The sequence below is a fragment of the Haliotis rufescens genome, unplaced genomic scaffold (genome assembly GCF_023055435.1).
Source record: "Haliotis rufescens isolate VD_foot unplaced genomic scaffold, xgHalRufe1.0.p SCAF_24, whole genome shotgun sequence".
Taxonomy (NCBI): domain Eukaryota; kingdom Metazoa; phylum Mollusca; class Gastropoda; order Lepetellida; family Haliotidae; genus Haliotis; species Haliotis rufescens.
Genome location: NW_025963935.1, coordinates 1,887,665 through 1,905,576, shown reverse-complemented (window position 1 = coordinate 1,905,576; position 17,912 = coordinate 1,887,665). Strand labels below are relative to the sequence as shown.

General features: G+C 40.5%; 2 protein-coding genes across 2 annotated transcripts; one reads left to right on the top strand and one right to left on the bottom strand.

Moving 5' to 3' along the window:
* The first annotated feature begins 140 nt into the window (after positions 1 to 140).
* Positions 141 to 7,284, top strand: LOC125383562. Its single transcript, XM_048401943.1, has 7 exons — positions 141 to 233; positions 934 to 1,004; positions 1,490 to 1,792; positions 2,750 to 3,041; positions 3,242 to 3,540; positions 3,830 to 3,865; positions 4,273 to 7,284. The coding sequence occupies exons 1-7, from the start codon at positions 193 to 195 to the stop codon at positions 4,521 to 4,523; spliced, it is 1,293 nt and encodes a 430-aa protein (XP_048257900.1). The 5' UTR covers positions 141 to 192; the 3' UTR covers positions 4,524 to 7,284.
* A 1,633-nt stretch (positions 7,285 to 8,917) lies between these two features.
* Positions 8,918 to 14,829, bottom strand: LOC124119028 (protein draper-like). Its single transcript, XM_048401942.1, has 5 exons — positions 14,713 to 14,829; positions 14,510 to 14,571; positions 12,554 to 12,606; positions 11,174 to 12,112; positions 8,918 to 9,692 (listed from the first exon to the last, which is right to left on the bottom strand). Exons 3-5 carry the CDS (start codon positions 12,585 to 12,587, stop codon positions 9,595 to 9,597), a joined length of 1,071 nt encoding a protein of 356 aa, XP_048257899.1. The 5' UTR covers positions 12,588 to 12,606; positions 14,510 to 14,571; positions 14,713 to 14,829; the 3' UTR covers positions 8,918 to 9,594.
* Positions 14,830 to 17,912: the final 3,083 nt, after the last annotated feature.

Here is a 17,912-nt window from a genome sequence, read left to right as displayed (position 1 = left end):
CGTTACAAACATATTTTAAGCACGTATATAGCAAATGTACAGGACCAAAACAATGTCGTTATATCCATCAGTTCGTTGTAAGCATGTTCATTATAAAGGTAGTTTCTTTTTGAATACAATTATTGCTGCATGGAAATATTTTGGGAATATTTTACAAGTCAATGTACATATTTCTTGAATGATTTGCTTGTCATGTTTTTCAGATATTTCTATGACAGCAGGTGGTACAATCGGTACGTTATCAATTGTTTCATACATTTTACCAAATATATATACTGTAAGTGCATATTTATATTTTCTGTCAAACAAAGATATTTTTGGTTCGTAACCTATTTGCATAATGAAATGAATGATGATTATTTTACGCTGCTGTTGGCAATGACATTCGAAAACCACTGCGGGTGACACGAGAAATGGGCTTCACACATTTTAACATGAGTGAGTGAGTGAGTTGGGTTTAACGCTGCTTTTAACAGTATTCCAGTTATATCGCGGGGTGTCAGCTTAATGTGGGAGGAAAGCCGGAAGTGATGCAGGTTTCAGACGTTAACCACTTCGATGAAACCCACGAGCACGGGTATGGTGCTGACAAACCTAGAAACATAATCGGGGCGAACCGGGATTCGAACCCACAATCATAGGTGTCTGGCGTGCCCAAGGGACGCAACTCTGACCAGCGAATCGCAGCGCCTTAGACGACTGGGCCACCCGTGCCCCCCATTTTAACATGAGGGAATTGAACCCGCTCCTTCGGTGTGACGATCGAACGCATTACCCACTGTGCCACCGTCCCTTCCCATAAAAGTACACACTTTTAAAAAGTGATATGATGATAGTTGGTAGATGTCCAGAGGTTAAATATGACAAATAATGTCCTTATCTTGACTGAGTGGGGAAACATGTAGCAATCTCGCTCTCTATTTCTCTTTCCAGTTTCTTGAAAATGATGGTTAAACAAAACCAAGTACATGTATTAGTGGTTCTGAATGCAACCTTCATCCATGGTAAGTAAGTTTAAATGTCCATGTTATTTTCTGAAAAAGTAGCCAGGTTAAATATATATCATTTAATTTTTTTACACTTAACGTAACGATTAAGTATGTTTCATCAACCTTCATAATCATATGATTTAGATTTTTTTTTACTCTACATTTATATATGATTTTTTTTAACCAAGCAAATGTGCTTGCTTTCTTGTTTCTATAAATCTTCAGAACGTAAGAGAAGCCCACTAGCAGATGCTGTTTCCTGTTTGGCTAAAAATAAAATGAACTCTGTCACTGATTACGTAGAGGTGTCTACAGTTGATGTGAACTTATTATTGTTGATTATTTATTTATAACAATTTATTAAAATATATTGTGCATTTAAGGAGGTGATTACACTATATAAGCACGGGTGTTTACTTAAATACCTCCATAAACAGTTACTGTGGTAATTTCTGAAGTAGATCAGCCTTGTAGTGGTTGGTGTTTCATTGCTACTGTAGGTGTATCCCCTACACAAGCCCCGTGTCCAGGTGGAGTGGCAACACTGAATACAGAATATACTATAACTGGTGACAGAAGCAACTATACAGGCTTTATATGGGTACGACCAACTGACGGTCGGTATGTCGTCAACTGCAACCCCAGCTGCAGCCCTGTGCCTGGATACAGGGCCACACTTAATGGTACACACTCTACACTCACTATAGACAGTGTCGGAGTGAATGATGCTGGAACATGGACGATCGTGGATGCGACTGTAGTTGGTGCCATCCCTGTAGACGTGTGTCATCTCGCCGCAGCTAGTAAGTATTTACACAACACGTTTCGACAGATTATAGATCATCGGATCTAGCCATTAACCGGTGTGGATTCCTGATAAAAATACAGTTCCCCAGCAACATGTATTTGCTGGTCATAAGGGGCGACTGAATGGATCGGGAGACCAGGCTTCATTTAGTCACCTATTACGACAAGCATAGGTTGCTGGGGACCTATATTATTTCCGCGCCACATTGTCAAAATTGAATGGTTAAATTCAATAATCAACGGTTCCTTGGTGATCATATTGATAAGTCAACAAATGCGGATTTAAAGGGTTAACCAACAATTACTTTTCAAGTAAACTTTTGACCTCTCTCTCGTTCATTATTAATTTACGAGTTACCACTTTTCGTCATCAATTCCAAATTGTTCTGCTACTGCTATTTTCGTTTTGTTATGCATGTTATATATAGCGACGGCTCAGGGTAAAACATAATATTATGCAATCACACATTGAGTATGTATTGTTACGGCTCATCATCAAATCCAAATTGTTCTGCTACTGCTACTTTCGTTTGTTGTGCATGCGATCGCTGCGGGGACAGGCGAAAACAAATACTTAGCACCGGCATTCGGAAATTAGACGAGATGTATGAATGAATATTGCTTTTATATGTAAAACTGATCAGCCAATATGTTATAAGCCGGACAAATATATAAATTTTAACTAAATATATCTAAACATGTTACTGTCTACCAACAACCATTTGCGTGGATCGATGCTCATGATTTCAAACACTGGATTGTCTGGTCCAGACTCGAATATTTACAGACCGCTGTAATATAGCTTCAATACTGCAGAGTGCGGGTTAAACAACAAACCAACTAACCAACCAACCAGTCAACACCTGGTTATGTTTCCATCGTCAATTTAGTGGAGCCAATTTGATAATGTCATTTTTGGAATCATCAACACTTTGTGTATTTTCTGTCAACAGAAACTCCGGAATGTAACATCAGTAGTGATGTGGACACAGACGCCCTTGAGCTCAGCACAAACCTGACAGTCACAGTGTACATCAACGGCTACTACTGTTCCCTGGACACTGGCTTTAACCTTACCACTGGTGCTGTCATGGAGACGTTGTCGATGAAACACAACGTCAGTGATGTCACGAATGACGCAATTACCAAAACTATCAATATTGACCTTTCACGTTTTGGTGACGTCACGGTGTCGTTTGCATGTGACGTCATGAGCAGTGATCTCAGCTGTAGTGGAGTTAAGAGGTTGTTAAAAAGTGAGTCTAAATGTTAGAGTTGTTAATAGTTGTTATCTATTCACTGAGAAAATTGAGAAAAAAATATATTACATTAGACATTTTCAATTTTGCTTGTAAATGCATGAATGCTTTTTGCTGGATGAAACTTTTCTCTTTTTAACACCAGAAATTAGAGTGACATTGACATGTACATGATTTACCGACCAGGTCCACCACAGTGCAATATAGTAGTGATACAGACACTGATGTACTGGAGCCAGGTAAAAATCTCACTCTGACAGTAGACATCAGAGGCTACTACTGTTCTCAACAAGCTGGATTTGACCTAACTACAGGCAGCGTCACAGACGTCTTGTTGCAGAACCAGACCGCGCACAACATTACCGACACTGTCCAGCACCACTTCTTCAACGTCTCATCTGATCGTTTTGGAAATGTCAGTGTTATGTTTAGATGTGACAACAGCAATAGATCACTTACGTGCGACGGAGTTTCCAAGTTGAGCGGTAGGTATTTATCTTAATACTGATATCCTCACAGTATTCCTCCAGTTCAAATATATACTGTTAAGGTTGACGATGGACATCTAGCATTTGTTTTCCGTTGGCTGATAACTAAACAACAATATATGTCAAGGGAAACCGAAAAATGTCATGTTGTAGTAGGTGACTTAACAGCAATAACCACTTTTTAAACGACCTATTAGAAAGAGCGAATTCCTTTTGGAACAAAATTGTATCCATAAAATCATATGACATCTTGTACAAATATAACGTGTCTGTTCTTCTCTTCCAGCTGCTCCTTCACCGACAACATCCCCTACGTCGACAGGTACGTAACTACCATCCTCAACCGTTCCCGTGTCGATTCCAGGCTAGAATAGGTCCTCAACAACCCACGAGTCGGTGATTTGGTGGATTTCATGTTATTGTTTTCATTTGCGTACATCGATGGTCATAATGTTAATCACTGGACTTTCTGGCCCTGATTGGATCATTTATACACCAGCATGTAGCTCCACAAACAAACAAAACTATCTTCATTCCATTCCTTCAGTACAAACACATACTGTTATGGTTGAAGTGGTTTTTTTGTTAACATTTATTAAGGGTAATCCAACACTTGACATTGACAAATTTTAGTTGTGTCATTTGAGTGCTTCACAAGAGTGTAGGACGAGAACGAAATATCTGCGAATGTTTTCTCCCAATTTAATTTAGCCTTTTTTTCTATTTAAGGAACCAGCTACACGTCACCAAGCTCACCAACAGTATCTGAGAGATCGTCAACACCCACAAGTCCAACTACGACAGAGTCATCACCATCCGACCTCACCTTAGGTTTTGCTATTGGACTACCGCTGCTCTGTTGTGTAATTGCACTTGGTATTGCATTGCGTTTCTACCGGGAAAGGCTTAAAAAAATTGGAAGGTACATTGGACAACGTCCTTCTAATAAGATTCGAAGACAGCGTCACGAAATGCGATAACAGCGACCGATTCAGGACAACCTTTCATCCATAGGGTAATTACCATGTAGCCATGTATATGACTGTACATCACTCAATTGCCATTTGATAAAAAAGCTGATCTCAGTATTAATGATCATCACCATTGCATTGTGCCCTTTAAAGCCAAGGGGGGCACAGGGGGCCCTGTCGGCTAAGACGCCGCGATTCACTGATCAGATTTGCGTCCCTCCTGATTGTGGTTCAAATCCCGGTTCGCCCTGATTATGATTTTAGGTTACTCAACACCATATCCGAGTTCGTGGGTTTCACCGAAGTGGTAAATGTCTGAGATCTGCATCACTTCAGCCTTTCCTCCCACATTAAGCTGACACGCCGTGATATAACTGGAATACTGTTAAAGGGGCGTTAAACCTCCCCAACTCACTCACTCACTCACTTTAAAACCAAATCACAGGGCCAAGCAGTGCACTCGTCTATCACATAGAGATCCCACCATAGCCACCATGCTGCTGGCCCTGCACTTATATAAGAACCACCGTACGGGCACCAACAAAATCGACACTCGGGACTTAGTATATGGTGGGTACTTTAATGGGCTCCGTCCAGTATATATCATGTGTGTTTATATATGTAACTGAGTCATGTAAATTTCATCATAGCCAGTATGGTATTACCTAAATGTGTCTTTACGACACTCGGTATTTTTATGTGCACACTATACCCCAAATTAGGTATTTGGTCAAGCCTTTGAAATTATTTGTGTTGAGATTCTTTCAAATGTCTCCAGTCAAAGACGGACATGTGGATACCGGTGGGTCCGAGACAGTCCGGAGCTGTATGGGTAGCACGTCACAGCGAGGCTCATGCATTTGTCATTATTTCAAGTTACAAATATGCACACTATTGATGTACTGAAAATATCTTTGAATACAAATGCACAATGTATTAGCGCTGGATGGTTGTACTTGACGTTACACCTCCACATCCGAGACTATCATCTAAGAAATAGTAGCTAGATGTAAATAACCCTCAACTAAAAGTGTATAGTGATGGCAAACCAGATTCATGACTTCTTTTTGTGAAATAATTGTTACAGCTGTACAGTGGACGGTACCAGTAGTGAACTTTAACTCAACAAACAGCCACACGCACATGCATGTACGTCGCTATGTTAGTGGAATAATCTCGAACTCCATTTCACCTCACCTCATATAGCCACAAAATCAAACTGGCTCGATAATCATTTATTTACCTTCGATGCATATATAGTTGGTTCACCAGGTGGCACTGATTTAATTATCCTACCAACGGATAGATAATAACATGTTGATTGCATGGTTCACGGCCTAAGATGAGTGGCTCAAAGTCTCCACAATTGTCACTTTTATTTGGACTGAAAAGATTTACATGTGACACAGAACCCATTGTCGCTCACTAGATCTTTTGACAAACGAGTGGTGCCAACATATCCAAAGCCAACTTCATTGTCCACGCACATTTCACTGGTTTCAGAGCTTAACAAAGGTTTCTGAAAAAGGCGGGTTGATGGGGATTTATGAATAGGCAAATAATCATTTTTAATGTCGTCATTCAAACGAACAACAGAGCGTTGTTGCGTACACACAAAAGGGCTTTGCGAATTGCAAGACCCAGTCAGATGTACAACAGAACAAAGCATTGCTAAATACGTCATGTACAGGGAAATGTAACACAGAATATTTACGTGAGTTCAAACGTATGTCCGCTATCTCAAGATGAATTACAATGTTGGATGACAAATAAGAAAATGTGAAATGAATATTTGTGGATACAAATGATATTTTACTTCATATGATGTTGCTAACACTATTTGATATCGCTGCAATGTTGGCAACTGTTGCTTTTAAACAAGGATCGTGTGTCAAATGGCCAGCTTAATGCTGGCATCTTTATGGTCCACATCAAGAGGCTACAAAGATTGTAAAAGAAAAATGTGAATTTGTAACAGACCCACAAATATAACACAGCTCCACAGTATGCATGGTAGCAGTGAATGAAAGCTTATGTGTGCCTCTACAGACGCATGTAAATGATGACTAAATAGTATCAACATATGCCTCATACACCATTGAAGGTCATTGTGAATATGTATGGATCAATTGTCAAACTGATGTTTGGAATTGGAATTTTATGCCTGCTGCATTAAACATTGAACTAACAAACAGCATAAACAGCGTACAGACAATAACAACACATACATAAATAAAATAATAATCGTCCTTGATTTTTTCTTGACGTGTAACTTTAAATCTTTGTTTGCATGTAGTAGTTGTTCTGTTTCCTTGTTATTCGTAAAATATATATCGAATCATGGTATGATGATAAAGCCAGTTCCCTCCTGAAGATTTACCTATTTGGAGCAGCTTAAAGAGACCAGTGACAAACATTTGATAACCCAAAAGAGGCCGACCTATTCCATCTAATGGTGGAGACTCCCCAACATTCTGCTTTTGAGGCCATCAGGATCTCCATCTGCTAAACAATTTTCGAAAATCTGAGATCTCGCAGGCTTCTTCTGAATGTGCAATCGTTCTACTTGTAAATATTTTGTGAATATCCTTGTGATATCCATGTATTTTCTTTAAATAGTTTACTATAAACATGATTTAACTTCCAATACAGATGTTAATATTTCCGTATATTATGCATTTTCTGTCCATTGTTATATGACATTAATAGCTTTAAAGAGCCAGTGTCATACCATTACCTGTAATAACCGACGTCAAATAAAACGTCTTGTGTCGTGTATCGCCTCCACGGTTTAGTTTTTAGACCTATGCATAAATATTCCGAGCGACAAAGTCTCTCCTCATGACTGTATGACAAGAGGGAGGATGACGTCCAACTTTCCTAATGTCAATTTCCCTTAAGTAGCATTTAAGGTCTCAGTGTCAAAGCGTGTTGAGGATATTTCCAAATTTGACGAACCAGTACAGTGTCAAAAATGATATCCAGTGCAGCTACTTATTTTGACTAGTACCATCATATGTCAGTGTGTTTTTTCAGCTGATGAAACACATTCACATATACCGTCAATCTAGAATGTCCTGGGAGCAGGAACGTGCTGCAAAAACTGGGAGTAGTCACAATTAATCATATATAATGGTCCCTGCGTGTAGCAGATATTTCCTATGATCATCAACATCAACACCATCAACTCAACATTCACACCTGTAGTGCGGGTCATTCATTTTACCTTTCAGTGAGAAGAGACTGTTTAAGTAAGTTGCAATATCCCAGTCACATAGAGATCGGAGCACACTAAATACTCTGAATACTTTTTAGGTGGAAGAATATTTGACGTTGATGCGTTCCTTTGGTCCTGCATAAAGTAATTTGTTATTTGACCTATATCATGAAATCTAAACCTGAAAAAAAGATTTAATCCACAAGATACTATTTCATATGAATGTACGTGTGTTACAACGCATGAAGACCGTGAGGGAGATGATTCAAGGTGGAGTGAGTTAGTGAGTGAGTTGGGTTTAACACCGCTTTTCACATTATTCCAGTTATATCACGGTGTGTCAGCTTAATGTGGGAGGAAAGCCCGAACTGATGCAGCTCTAAGACGTTAACTACTTCGGTGAAACCAGTGAGCACGGGTATGGTGCTGACAAACCTAGAAACATAATTTCTAACCCACAATCATAGGTTTCTGGCGTGCCCAAGGGACGCAACTCTGCATAGCGAATCGCGGCTCCTTAGACGACAGTGCCACCCGTGCCCGATTCAAGCTGGATGATACCATTGCCTCTGTCACACCTTTTATTTCAAATATTTCAGAATAAACATCCCCTAATTCTGTCATCACTTGTGTCTGGTAAGTTACCCAGGTAAACTTGAATGGAATGATTCACAGTGTAGGACTTGTTGCAAATGTTCACGGGCCAACAACCACGTGTAAAGGGGGCGAGCCAGACATCGGCGGCAAACAGATCAGCTAATCTTGACTCCCAGTCTATTCATATACAGTCAAACGTCGTTTGTTGTGTCGAACATGTGGTTGTCTCGTAGAAAAAGATACTTGGTCCCTGCGTATTCATTGTTTAATCATAATTTTCGTTGTGTCAAAGCTTCGCAAAATATTTACGTGGGTTGGTTCAATTTCGACACAACAGTGTTGAACTGCACTACCTTTTGGTTATATGTCATATGTATCTACCTGAACGTCCTATCACATTATATCACACCAGGTATACAGTCAATAGGTGAGCTATGCAGAAGATGAACTCTATGCTTTGTTATGTGTGGATTCCCAAATTTAAACAATATATCAACCAATAATCTGTATGGAAAAGAATTAAGTGTGAAAGCAAGAAAGAAACAACAAATGGTGTATAATCAACAAATGTATTACAAAATTCTCAAGGTTTACAAATCAATACAAATTACTGCACATTAATTACAATGGCATTACACAACATACGGGAAGTACAATAATCATAATATAATATAAGTGGGCAGTATGAAACACAAAAACAATCCCAATAGCTAAAAGTGATAATATTATATCAGATTCACCCAGCAGCGATAGCGGTCAAGCTTTCGAGATAACAGAGGATGAGAATCCAGGGTGAAAAGTGATCTTAACGGACGATTCGGGTTGACATTCCTAAGTGCCTGAAGGCATTATAAAGAATCAGAGAAAATGATGAAGAGTTAACATGCAGTTTGTTTCTGAATATATGTCAAGGTTGTTTGAATAGCCTCAGCGTCAGCAGTAAATATGTAGCCGTATCTGATAATCGTGAAGAAATATTTTTTGAACCAATTATGGTGGCGCTTGCAACTTTGGCGCCATCCTTGGATCCATCTGTGAAGATGGATGGTGCGAATTATGTTTAGAGCATAACAGGACATATTCCTGCTGATTAATTGGTTTGGATCAGATTCTTTAAAGTTAGTAAGTGTAATATCTACTTGTAGTTTGACTAATTGCAAAGGAGGCGTAAACAGTTATTGGTGGGGTGCAATAATATCTAGTTCAATATGAGCTGCTGTTATATGTCGTAATCTGATCCCAAACAAAGGATGGTGTGGTACTATTTCATCTACATAATAAATGGAATGACAGGTTCATGAGGAGAAGTGTGACAGGAAGCTGCAGGAATCCATCTCCACAACGGTCTGATGTATTCCTCTCATCTGAAACAAAACATGCACTGTTTAAGTTTCATAGTCGAGTTGGAATTCAGTTTGATAAATGGTGAAAACCTTTTTCATGTTATTTGATTCAAGGTAGAAAAAGAAGTCCTTGAAATACATATTTTCATGGAACATCTTCAAATCTTTGGCAAATACTTATTGTTTCATTACGACTCTAACAGTTCGTAACAATATCCATTCACGTGGTACAAATGATCAGTTTCAGGGAGGTTATTCCATATATTCCTAGCCAATAATAACCCGTGAAGATCCGTGTTAGAATAGGTCTTCAACAACCAAGAGGCGACTAACGAGATCGGGTGGTCGGGTTCGCTGACTTAGTTTCTCAGATGCGTGGATCGATGCTCATGGTATCAATCACTAGATTTTCAGGTCCGGGCTCGATTATTTTCCGATCGGCGTCATGTATCTGGAATATTGCTGTGTGCGGCGTTCAACAACAAACAAACAGATACAACACAGAAAGTTAAGTGAGAAAACCTTATGAAGTGTGAATCCTAGTGATAAACTTCAATAGAGGCAGGGGCGGTGGGGTAGCCTAGTGGTTAAAACGTCACGCTGAAGACCCGGGTTCGATGCCCAACATGGGCACAATGTGTGAAGCCCATTTCGTGTGTGCCCTGCCGAGATATTGCTTGAATATTGCTAAAAGCAGCGTGTAAACCAAACTCACTCACTCTTTCAATGAAGGAAACTTATTCTAAAGATGACGTCAGGTAATCAATTTGTGACGTCATGCACAATCGATGACATCATGTATTTTCTCAGCAATTAATCATTATGCTTCATCTGACAAATCAAATCAATGAGCAAGTATCGGAAATTTGTTACAGACGATCAGTCTACCCTTATGAGTAATCTATCAAATAAGTAACCATGTTTTTGTGAAACTCTCATAAAATTCGTCAGTATAATATTACCTTTTCTGTCGACATGGACTCAAATGTCTGAAAGTTACTGAAGCATGGCTACTTTACATCATTTTTCAGAAACTCTATGAAAATAGTAATTTCACTGTTCTAACTATCGAAGCATCTTTCTTATTCGACATGTGATTGCCCCTTTAATTATTAAACTAAGTAAGCCTAGCCACATCTGGATATAGAATAAGGGAGAATCAGGATTTAAACCCTTTGCCAGAGTAGTCTAGCACACCTTAGACAAGGAGGTTTGTTTTTGTCTTAAACATGCGAGGTGTGCAACTAGTAAACACTTACTTGAGAAAAGAAACAAATAACATAATCATAAATCACATCGAAGTATAACTGACTGTGGTCTGGGTTGTGACTAGCTTCAATAGACTAACAATAATTAATAGACTGGAGATGTGTTCATTTTATTGAAGTTTATGGTCACGTGATATGTACTACATGCATGTAGCTGTACATTCAACAGCATTTGAGTTTAAATGATAACGTTGACTTTGATGGCTACAATTTCTCAATGACATAGAAACTCACCTGTATGTACAGCATAACCATGGCTGGGAAGTCCATTTGTATTGTTTGAACAAAGTGTGACACAAACGTCATCACATCGCCCGTCTTTATTCGTCATGTCGCACCTGCCACAATCAGTCCCACAATGGCGTTCACAAGTGTTGCCAAAGTAACCAGGTTCACATGCAAAGCACTTTCCATCCATATCACATGTCCGGTTAGAACACGTGGAACTACAGACTCTGGCGCAGGCAACTCCCCAATAGCCTTGCGAACATCGAGAACAATTTCGAGACTCTTGCAGACATGCTTTACAGTTGCGAGAACACTTCCTTTGACAGTCAGGAGACATCCATCTGTCCACACAGCCTTGTCTACAGATTGCAGACCTTATTTGGTGATCGTAAACACAGTCCTGCTCCCTGCAGCGACTATCACAGGGTTGATCACAGTGATGGCCATGGAAGCCAAAGCGACATCCTTGGGTACATCTACCTCTTTTAGCTCGCTCGCAAGCGTTTTGATGGCAGCCGCTTGGACACCTTGTGCCACAATCGTCACCAGTCCAACCCTGGAGGCAGCCATTGTTACAATACCCATCCCAGGAGAAGCAGGAGTTGCCGACACACCCTTCACTGCAGGCTCGCTCACACCTGTCTCCCCACCAACCATCTTTACAATTTTGTAAACAATGTCCCGTCGTTCGGTTACAGTATGCATGCCCGTCATCGTTCTCCCTGCATTGTAAGGGACACTTTGTTGTACAGGTGGAGGTAAAGTAGCCACCCTGGCACTGCAGACATTGTCCTGAATCTCTGTGACAGCCACCGTTGTCACAGAAACCAATACACCTCTTGTCACAGCTGCTTTCATACCATCCCAGCACACATTCAGGGCACGGTGTTTCTTCCGTGGCCCACAGACAGTTGGAATCAGCAGACGAAGGGCATATGAAAACTACTGGAACATAAAATCATGCAATCGTTACCTTTCGAACAAAATGAGTTTATATTTTATTTTTAAGTTTATTACTTATTATTCAGTTTAGGTTTTTACCACTTCCATCAGGATTTATCTAAGAACAAAACATTGAAAGACGCACTTAAATATTTAACAATATTCTCAAGTTGTTGAACCGGTATTATCGACATAATTTTGGCCCGTATGGTCGGAAGTGTGACTTATGAACTGTTTCACGGACATCTAGAGCTGTAGTCCTTGCAGTCATATCGGATATGCTCGGTACTATTAGCTGCTTGATTGATGTTCCGTGTCGATATGACACAAACATATCAATTTATTCGCAATTGTTAGAAGTTCCAGATGTGTAACTTATCTGACAGCTGGCTACATGGGACATCATCTGGAATATATTGATGCAAGGAATGAAGCTACACTCACACAATAGGAACAGATTCGTTTTCATCGTTTTCATCGTTCACTTCTGAAGGTGCCTGGGGTGCATACAAGGAGTAAGGTGTTACAGATTTCATTATTTGGATCTTTACTTTCCCTTTTGGGAGAGTAGCTATGTCACTGAAATAATGCCAATGCGATATTACATTTAAATTTTAACTCACCCACTTTTGGGAGATCCTACTCAAAACAAATGTGTTGATAAACATTAGAAACTAACAGTTCAGTGATGATACCTGGTGTTAGCAGAAAGGTAAGGTGAAATGGCGTTTAACGTTGCGTCCAAAATTAATGCACTTATAAAACGACGTACATGCATGTGTGTGTATGTAGCTGCTTGTACTAGTCCGGACGGATGCTGAAGTGCTGGCCAACGGAGATACCATGCTGCAGTTTAAAAGGAATACCCCACTCAGACACAGTATACTATGTCCGAGCCGACCAGTCCTTGTTCTCCACTTAAGGCCCCCTTAATGCCGAGGGCCAGACAGAATAACAATTCCCAAGTAACATCTTTTAACGTCTTTTGGTGTGACAAAAGACCATGCCGGGGATCGAATCCCGGACATTCTGTCCTCGGGCAGACGCTCTGTCACCAGACTACGGAGGCGGTCGTTCGCGAAAAGGGCAAGTCAAGTGTGCACATGAACAAACATGGGAACATACATTCATATTGTACAAATCAAACTAAGGATCAAACATGTGTCAGTGATGTGACAAATTTGGAACTGTCCTCTACATTTCCCTTATACAGCAATTTGAAGATTTACTGTGGCCGTGAAAGCTGAAACCTGGATCAATCAATTTCTGAGTAGGAGTCATCTCACGATGTTTGAAATCTTCGTGGGACAGAGCATGCTGCAGGAAAGTTGACTTGGTAAGTTAACTAGTACTCATCCCTCTTGTCATACAGTCTTGTGGAATCACTTTTGTCAGTCCCAGTCTTTAACACATTTGAAGAAAAAACTTCTTTCTCAAAACTTGTGAAAAATGGATACCAAAGCCTGGACCTTCTGGATTATAAATTTACATGAGTGAGTGAGTGAGTGAGTATGGTTTTACGACGCTTTTAGCAATATTCCAGCAATATCATGGCAGGGGACAGCAGAAATGGGCTTCACACATTGCACCCATGTCGGGAATCGAACCCGGGTCTTCAGCATGACGAGCGAACGCTTTAACCACTAGGCTAGCCGACCGACCCTCATCGACATGAAGGGACAGTGTGTTGTTACTGCTGGAAATGTGAAACACCCCTTTTTTCATACAGCTTTGTTCACGTATTATTATCTGTCGTTATCTTGATGTATAGATCTAAATATGAAAAATATGAGGCGGATTCACTGGTCTCGTTTATATCTATTTCTGGTGTGTAAATCAGTGGAAAGCATGAAGCGAACTGCCCATATTTGAAAGAGACCAAATCATCGATATACATAATGTATGACCCACGTTTGTTATGATGAATTTTTAAAAATAGGAAAATACGTTTTTACCTATCTTAATAATCATTTAGCATTATAGGCTGGGTCAGAATGGTGTCATTTAGGCTGATCCAACTAAATTGGGTTTGAGAGGGTAAAGCTCAAAATTCAGATGCAGTCAAATAACCCCTTACTTCCCGGTCTAGTGGATAGAGAATCTACAGGGCAAAAGGAAGGTCTATGGTTGCATACACTTCCGCTGAGGTGGGAAGATGGTACTAGTTACTCTGCTTGGCACTCGGCATTAAGGGAATAAAACAAGGTCCAGTCGGTTTTGTCTGAGTTGGTATCCATGGTAAACTGTGACATTGTATCTTAATGAGCTAGCACTATAACATTAGTCCAAACTGATATTAGAAGACACACACACGTCAATGCACGTCTTAAAAGAAGTGCAATGATTTTTAAACCCCTTTTCATATCAACTCACAAGGGAACTTTACAAATTAGAACTTACCTGCATCAAACGTGTCTTCCTCTATGTGACTTGTCCGCACCTGGAACCTTATACCTTAAACCCTGCACCAAAAACTGTATAGATTATTACAATAATGTGGCCAAATACACTCTAACTCATTAATATAAAGATAGCCGAGATTGTTGTTGTTAGATAGTCTTATAGTTTTGTTAGAATTGTGGAACATTATCTGAATAACAAACCAGCTGCTGGTTAGTTTTGTTTCTTCATTCGCTCATCAAAGAAGGATTAGACCGTCCAAAGATCCGGGCAATCCTGAATCCCACCTGTTCATACACGGAACGTTATACCTGAAAACCTGCAACATATATACAGTGTATTTTTTATATATTGACAAATGTTTAATTTTAATAATGACATGCCTAAACCAAAGTAGAATCTTCGGGGAATCACACACGTGTGATAAATAGCTTGCTGGCCTGATTTGCTGACAAGATTGACAGGTGACACGCACACAATTGTTGTTTTTGTTCAGTAACACGATACATCCCCGGGAAATGCTGACACACTTCTTAGTGAGGCTGTAGAGTTAGATCTGAGGTGAGTTCAGACGTCATATTGTATATTATGTGTCACGGATTCCCAATAACAACCATTGCTTTCCGAGAAATTGTATAGTCAAGTGTAGAGCTGACGCATGTCCTTTTGAGTAGGAGATAATGTTCTCTACGTCTATCGTAGCACTCTAGCCTGGGATATAGGGGGATTACCCCTTCACTTCACACTGAGTGGGTGAATGAGTGTGTTGGTGTGTGTGTTTGGTCGGGCGGGCGGATGTGTGGTTTGAGTGAGTGAGTGAGTGAGTGAGTGAGTCTTCAATATCTGTCCCTGCTGAACCAGGTGTAACTGCAGGAGCACAGCTGGCCTAGATGTACCTGCAATACAAATGTGTTAGACCGGAGTGGCGTACAACAAACTTTCTGGTTATAATCATTTTTTGGCATTTTTTTCAGGTACGTTTTCTTTATGTTCCTACGCTTGTTTGTCAAGCGAATGAGGGTGCGTTTGTTACATTTATTATGTGGCGTGGTTGAAAGTGTGTCATCGTATCCCGGCGTAACAAATACCCGTGCCATCAGCCACTGCTCTGGATTGTTCATATTCGATTTTCCTTACAGAAAACTGTGACATATGACATCGTGTACTCTCTCATTCACGCATGTAAACAAACATGTTTGACATGGTGCTCCATAAACATATAGACGCGCATTCTGCTGTTTTCTTTTCCAGTAAATAATACTTTCAGTTCTATTTAATATAAGCGTATGAAAACGTTCCAAATGAGCCACTTTTTCATATATGGAAGTGTTGATCATATACCCGATTTAGTCAAATTCAGTACATCAAAGACCCGTAATGATCCGGGTTAGAATAGGTCTTCAGAAACCCATGCTTGACGTAAAGGGCGACTAACGGGATCGATGCTCATAATGCTAATCACTGGATTGTCTGGTCCAGACTCGATTATTTACGGACCGCCGTCATATAGCTGGAATATTGCTGAGTGTGGCGTTAAACAACACACTTAACCAAATCAATTAAAATATGTTCAAAATAACTTTAAAATGTCCGCGTTTGGATTTGGTAGAGTAGGTCCTAAAGTTGGTCTCTGGTTTGCCTGGACAAGACACATCTGTGATTGTTTACAGACTACCGTGTTTAAGGATGTGCAAGTTTTGTAGTACTTTCCCATTGTAACAATGTGAGACTCATTGTTACCAGAGTGTATAACACGTATCGTAAGTTATGATCGACCTTAGTAACCTTTTTGTGCATCCTTTGCATGACTCCGATGCATGTTGACCACTAGAATCACCAACGTCTGTGGCTTACGGGCGCTTTGTGAATCTGTTCGCTGATGTAATAGTCAGCGCTCTGTACCGGTGAGTGAGTGAGTGAGTATTGTTATATGCTGCTTTTAGCAATATTTAAGCAATATCACGGTGGAGGACCCCGGAAAATGGGCTTCACACATTGTACCCACGTAGGGAATCGAACCCGGCCGGTCTTTGGCGAGACAAGCCAATGCTTTAACCACAAGGCTACCCCACCGCCCCCTGTACAGTTGAACTGTTTAAACCAATGTACCTTATATGATGGGCCTGGGACCCCTTTACGAAATAAATTCATCATTCTCTCACCGTGTTTAAAAGGGACATTATTACAAAATATTGTTTCTCGGTCATGTAATTATGAGCGAGGAGCTTTATGGTGTATTTTTCCACCAAGAATACCATCAAAACAATATTGGTCACACAAAAAGTTCGGCTGTTTAATAAAGTGTGAGTTGTCAAACATGAATGACAGTCTGCAGACGGAGGAGTAAGTTATTTAGGTTTAACGATGCTTTTAACAGTAATCCAGTTTTATTACGATGTGTCAGCTTAATGTGGGAGGAAAGCCGAGGTGATGCAGTTCTTAGATGTTTACCACTTTGACAAAACTCATGAGCACGGGTATGGTGCTGACATACCTAGAAACATAATCGGGACGAACCGGGATTCAAACCTACAATCACAGGATTCTGCCGTGCCCAATGGACACAACTCTGCACAGCGAATCGCGGCGACTGGGCCACCCGTGCCCCCAATTAGTCTTTGGAGGGTGCCAGTATCATATCAAGAATATGCACACAAACAACATCCAGTTTGCTTGCTGTAGTTTGTGTTAATGAAAAAGACGTCTATCCATGTTAATTCTTATATGAAACATAGCTTCGGGGCGATACCGTCATATTGTGGAACACGACCCCAAAGCTTGAAACAGTAGAGGCATGATTTCGCAACCGTGTTATGCAGGCATAGCGGGAGTAAATTACGGGAAACCCGTAGAAACGTGTCCACTTAAGCCCAGGGGACTGCACGACACAGCACTCTCTCTGGATAAAACTGATCATGTAATCATATAATATAGCAGCTTGTTGAATGATGTCATCGGGAACCACAGATAAACAGGCTGCGCAAGAGTTTCTTGGGAATATTTGGTTGTGTATTGTCCCGAAATAACCATTATATTCAGTTACGAGACTGTTGGAAGAACTGCAGCTGTATACAATGTCATGTATACGTGGGAGGGGGATGTGTGTGTGTGTGTGTGTGTCTGTGTGTGTGTGGGTAATGGCGGGGGTAAAGTTGGGTTTAATGTCGCCTTCAAGATTTATGCACTCACATTTATGGCTTGGTGCGTACATGTGTGTCATGTTCGTTGTAGTGTGTATGTTGTGTTTGGCCCTGTGTGCACACACGCACACACATGCCCACACATACAGGCACATCCCCATATGTGCGCACACACACACACACACACACACACACACACACACACACACACACACACACACGCACGCACGCACGCACGCACGCACGCACACACACACACACTG

Excerpts from the sequence above, each read along its gene's own strand:
- LOC125383562 (XM_048401943.1), top strand. The coding sequence starts at position 193 with ATGTTTTTCAGATATTTCTATGACAGCAGGTGGTACAATCG. Across the intron at positions 234-933 it reads GACAGCAGGTGGTACAATCG|TTTCTTGAAAATGATGGTTA; the intron begins GTACGTTATCAA and ends TTCTCTTTCCAG. Across the intron at positions 1,793-2,749 it reads GTGTCATCTCGCCGCAGCTA|AAACTCCGGAATGTAACATC; the intron begins GTAAGTATTTAC and ends TTCTGTCAACAG.
- LOC124119028 (XM_048401942.1), bottom strand. The coding sequence starts at position 12,587 with ATGAAAACGATGAAAACGAATCTGTTCCTATTGT. Across the intron at positions 12,113-12,553 it reads AACGAATCTGTTCCTATTGT|TAGTTTTCATATGCCCTTCG; the intron begins GTGAGTGTAGCT and ends TTTATGTTCCAG. Across the intron at positions 9,693-11,173 it reads TGGTTATGCTGTACATACAG|ATGAGAGGAATACATCAGAC; the intron begins GTGAGTTTCTAT and ends GTTTTGTTTCAG.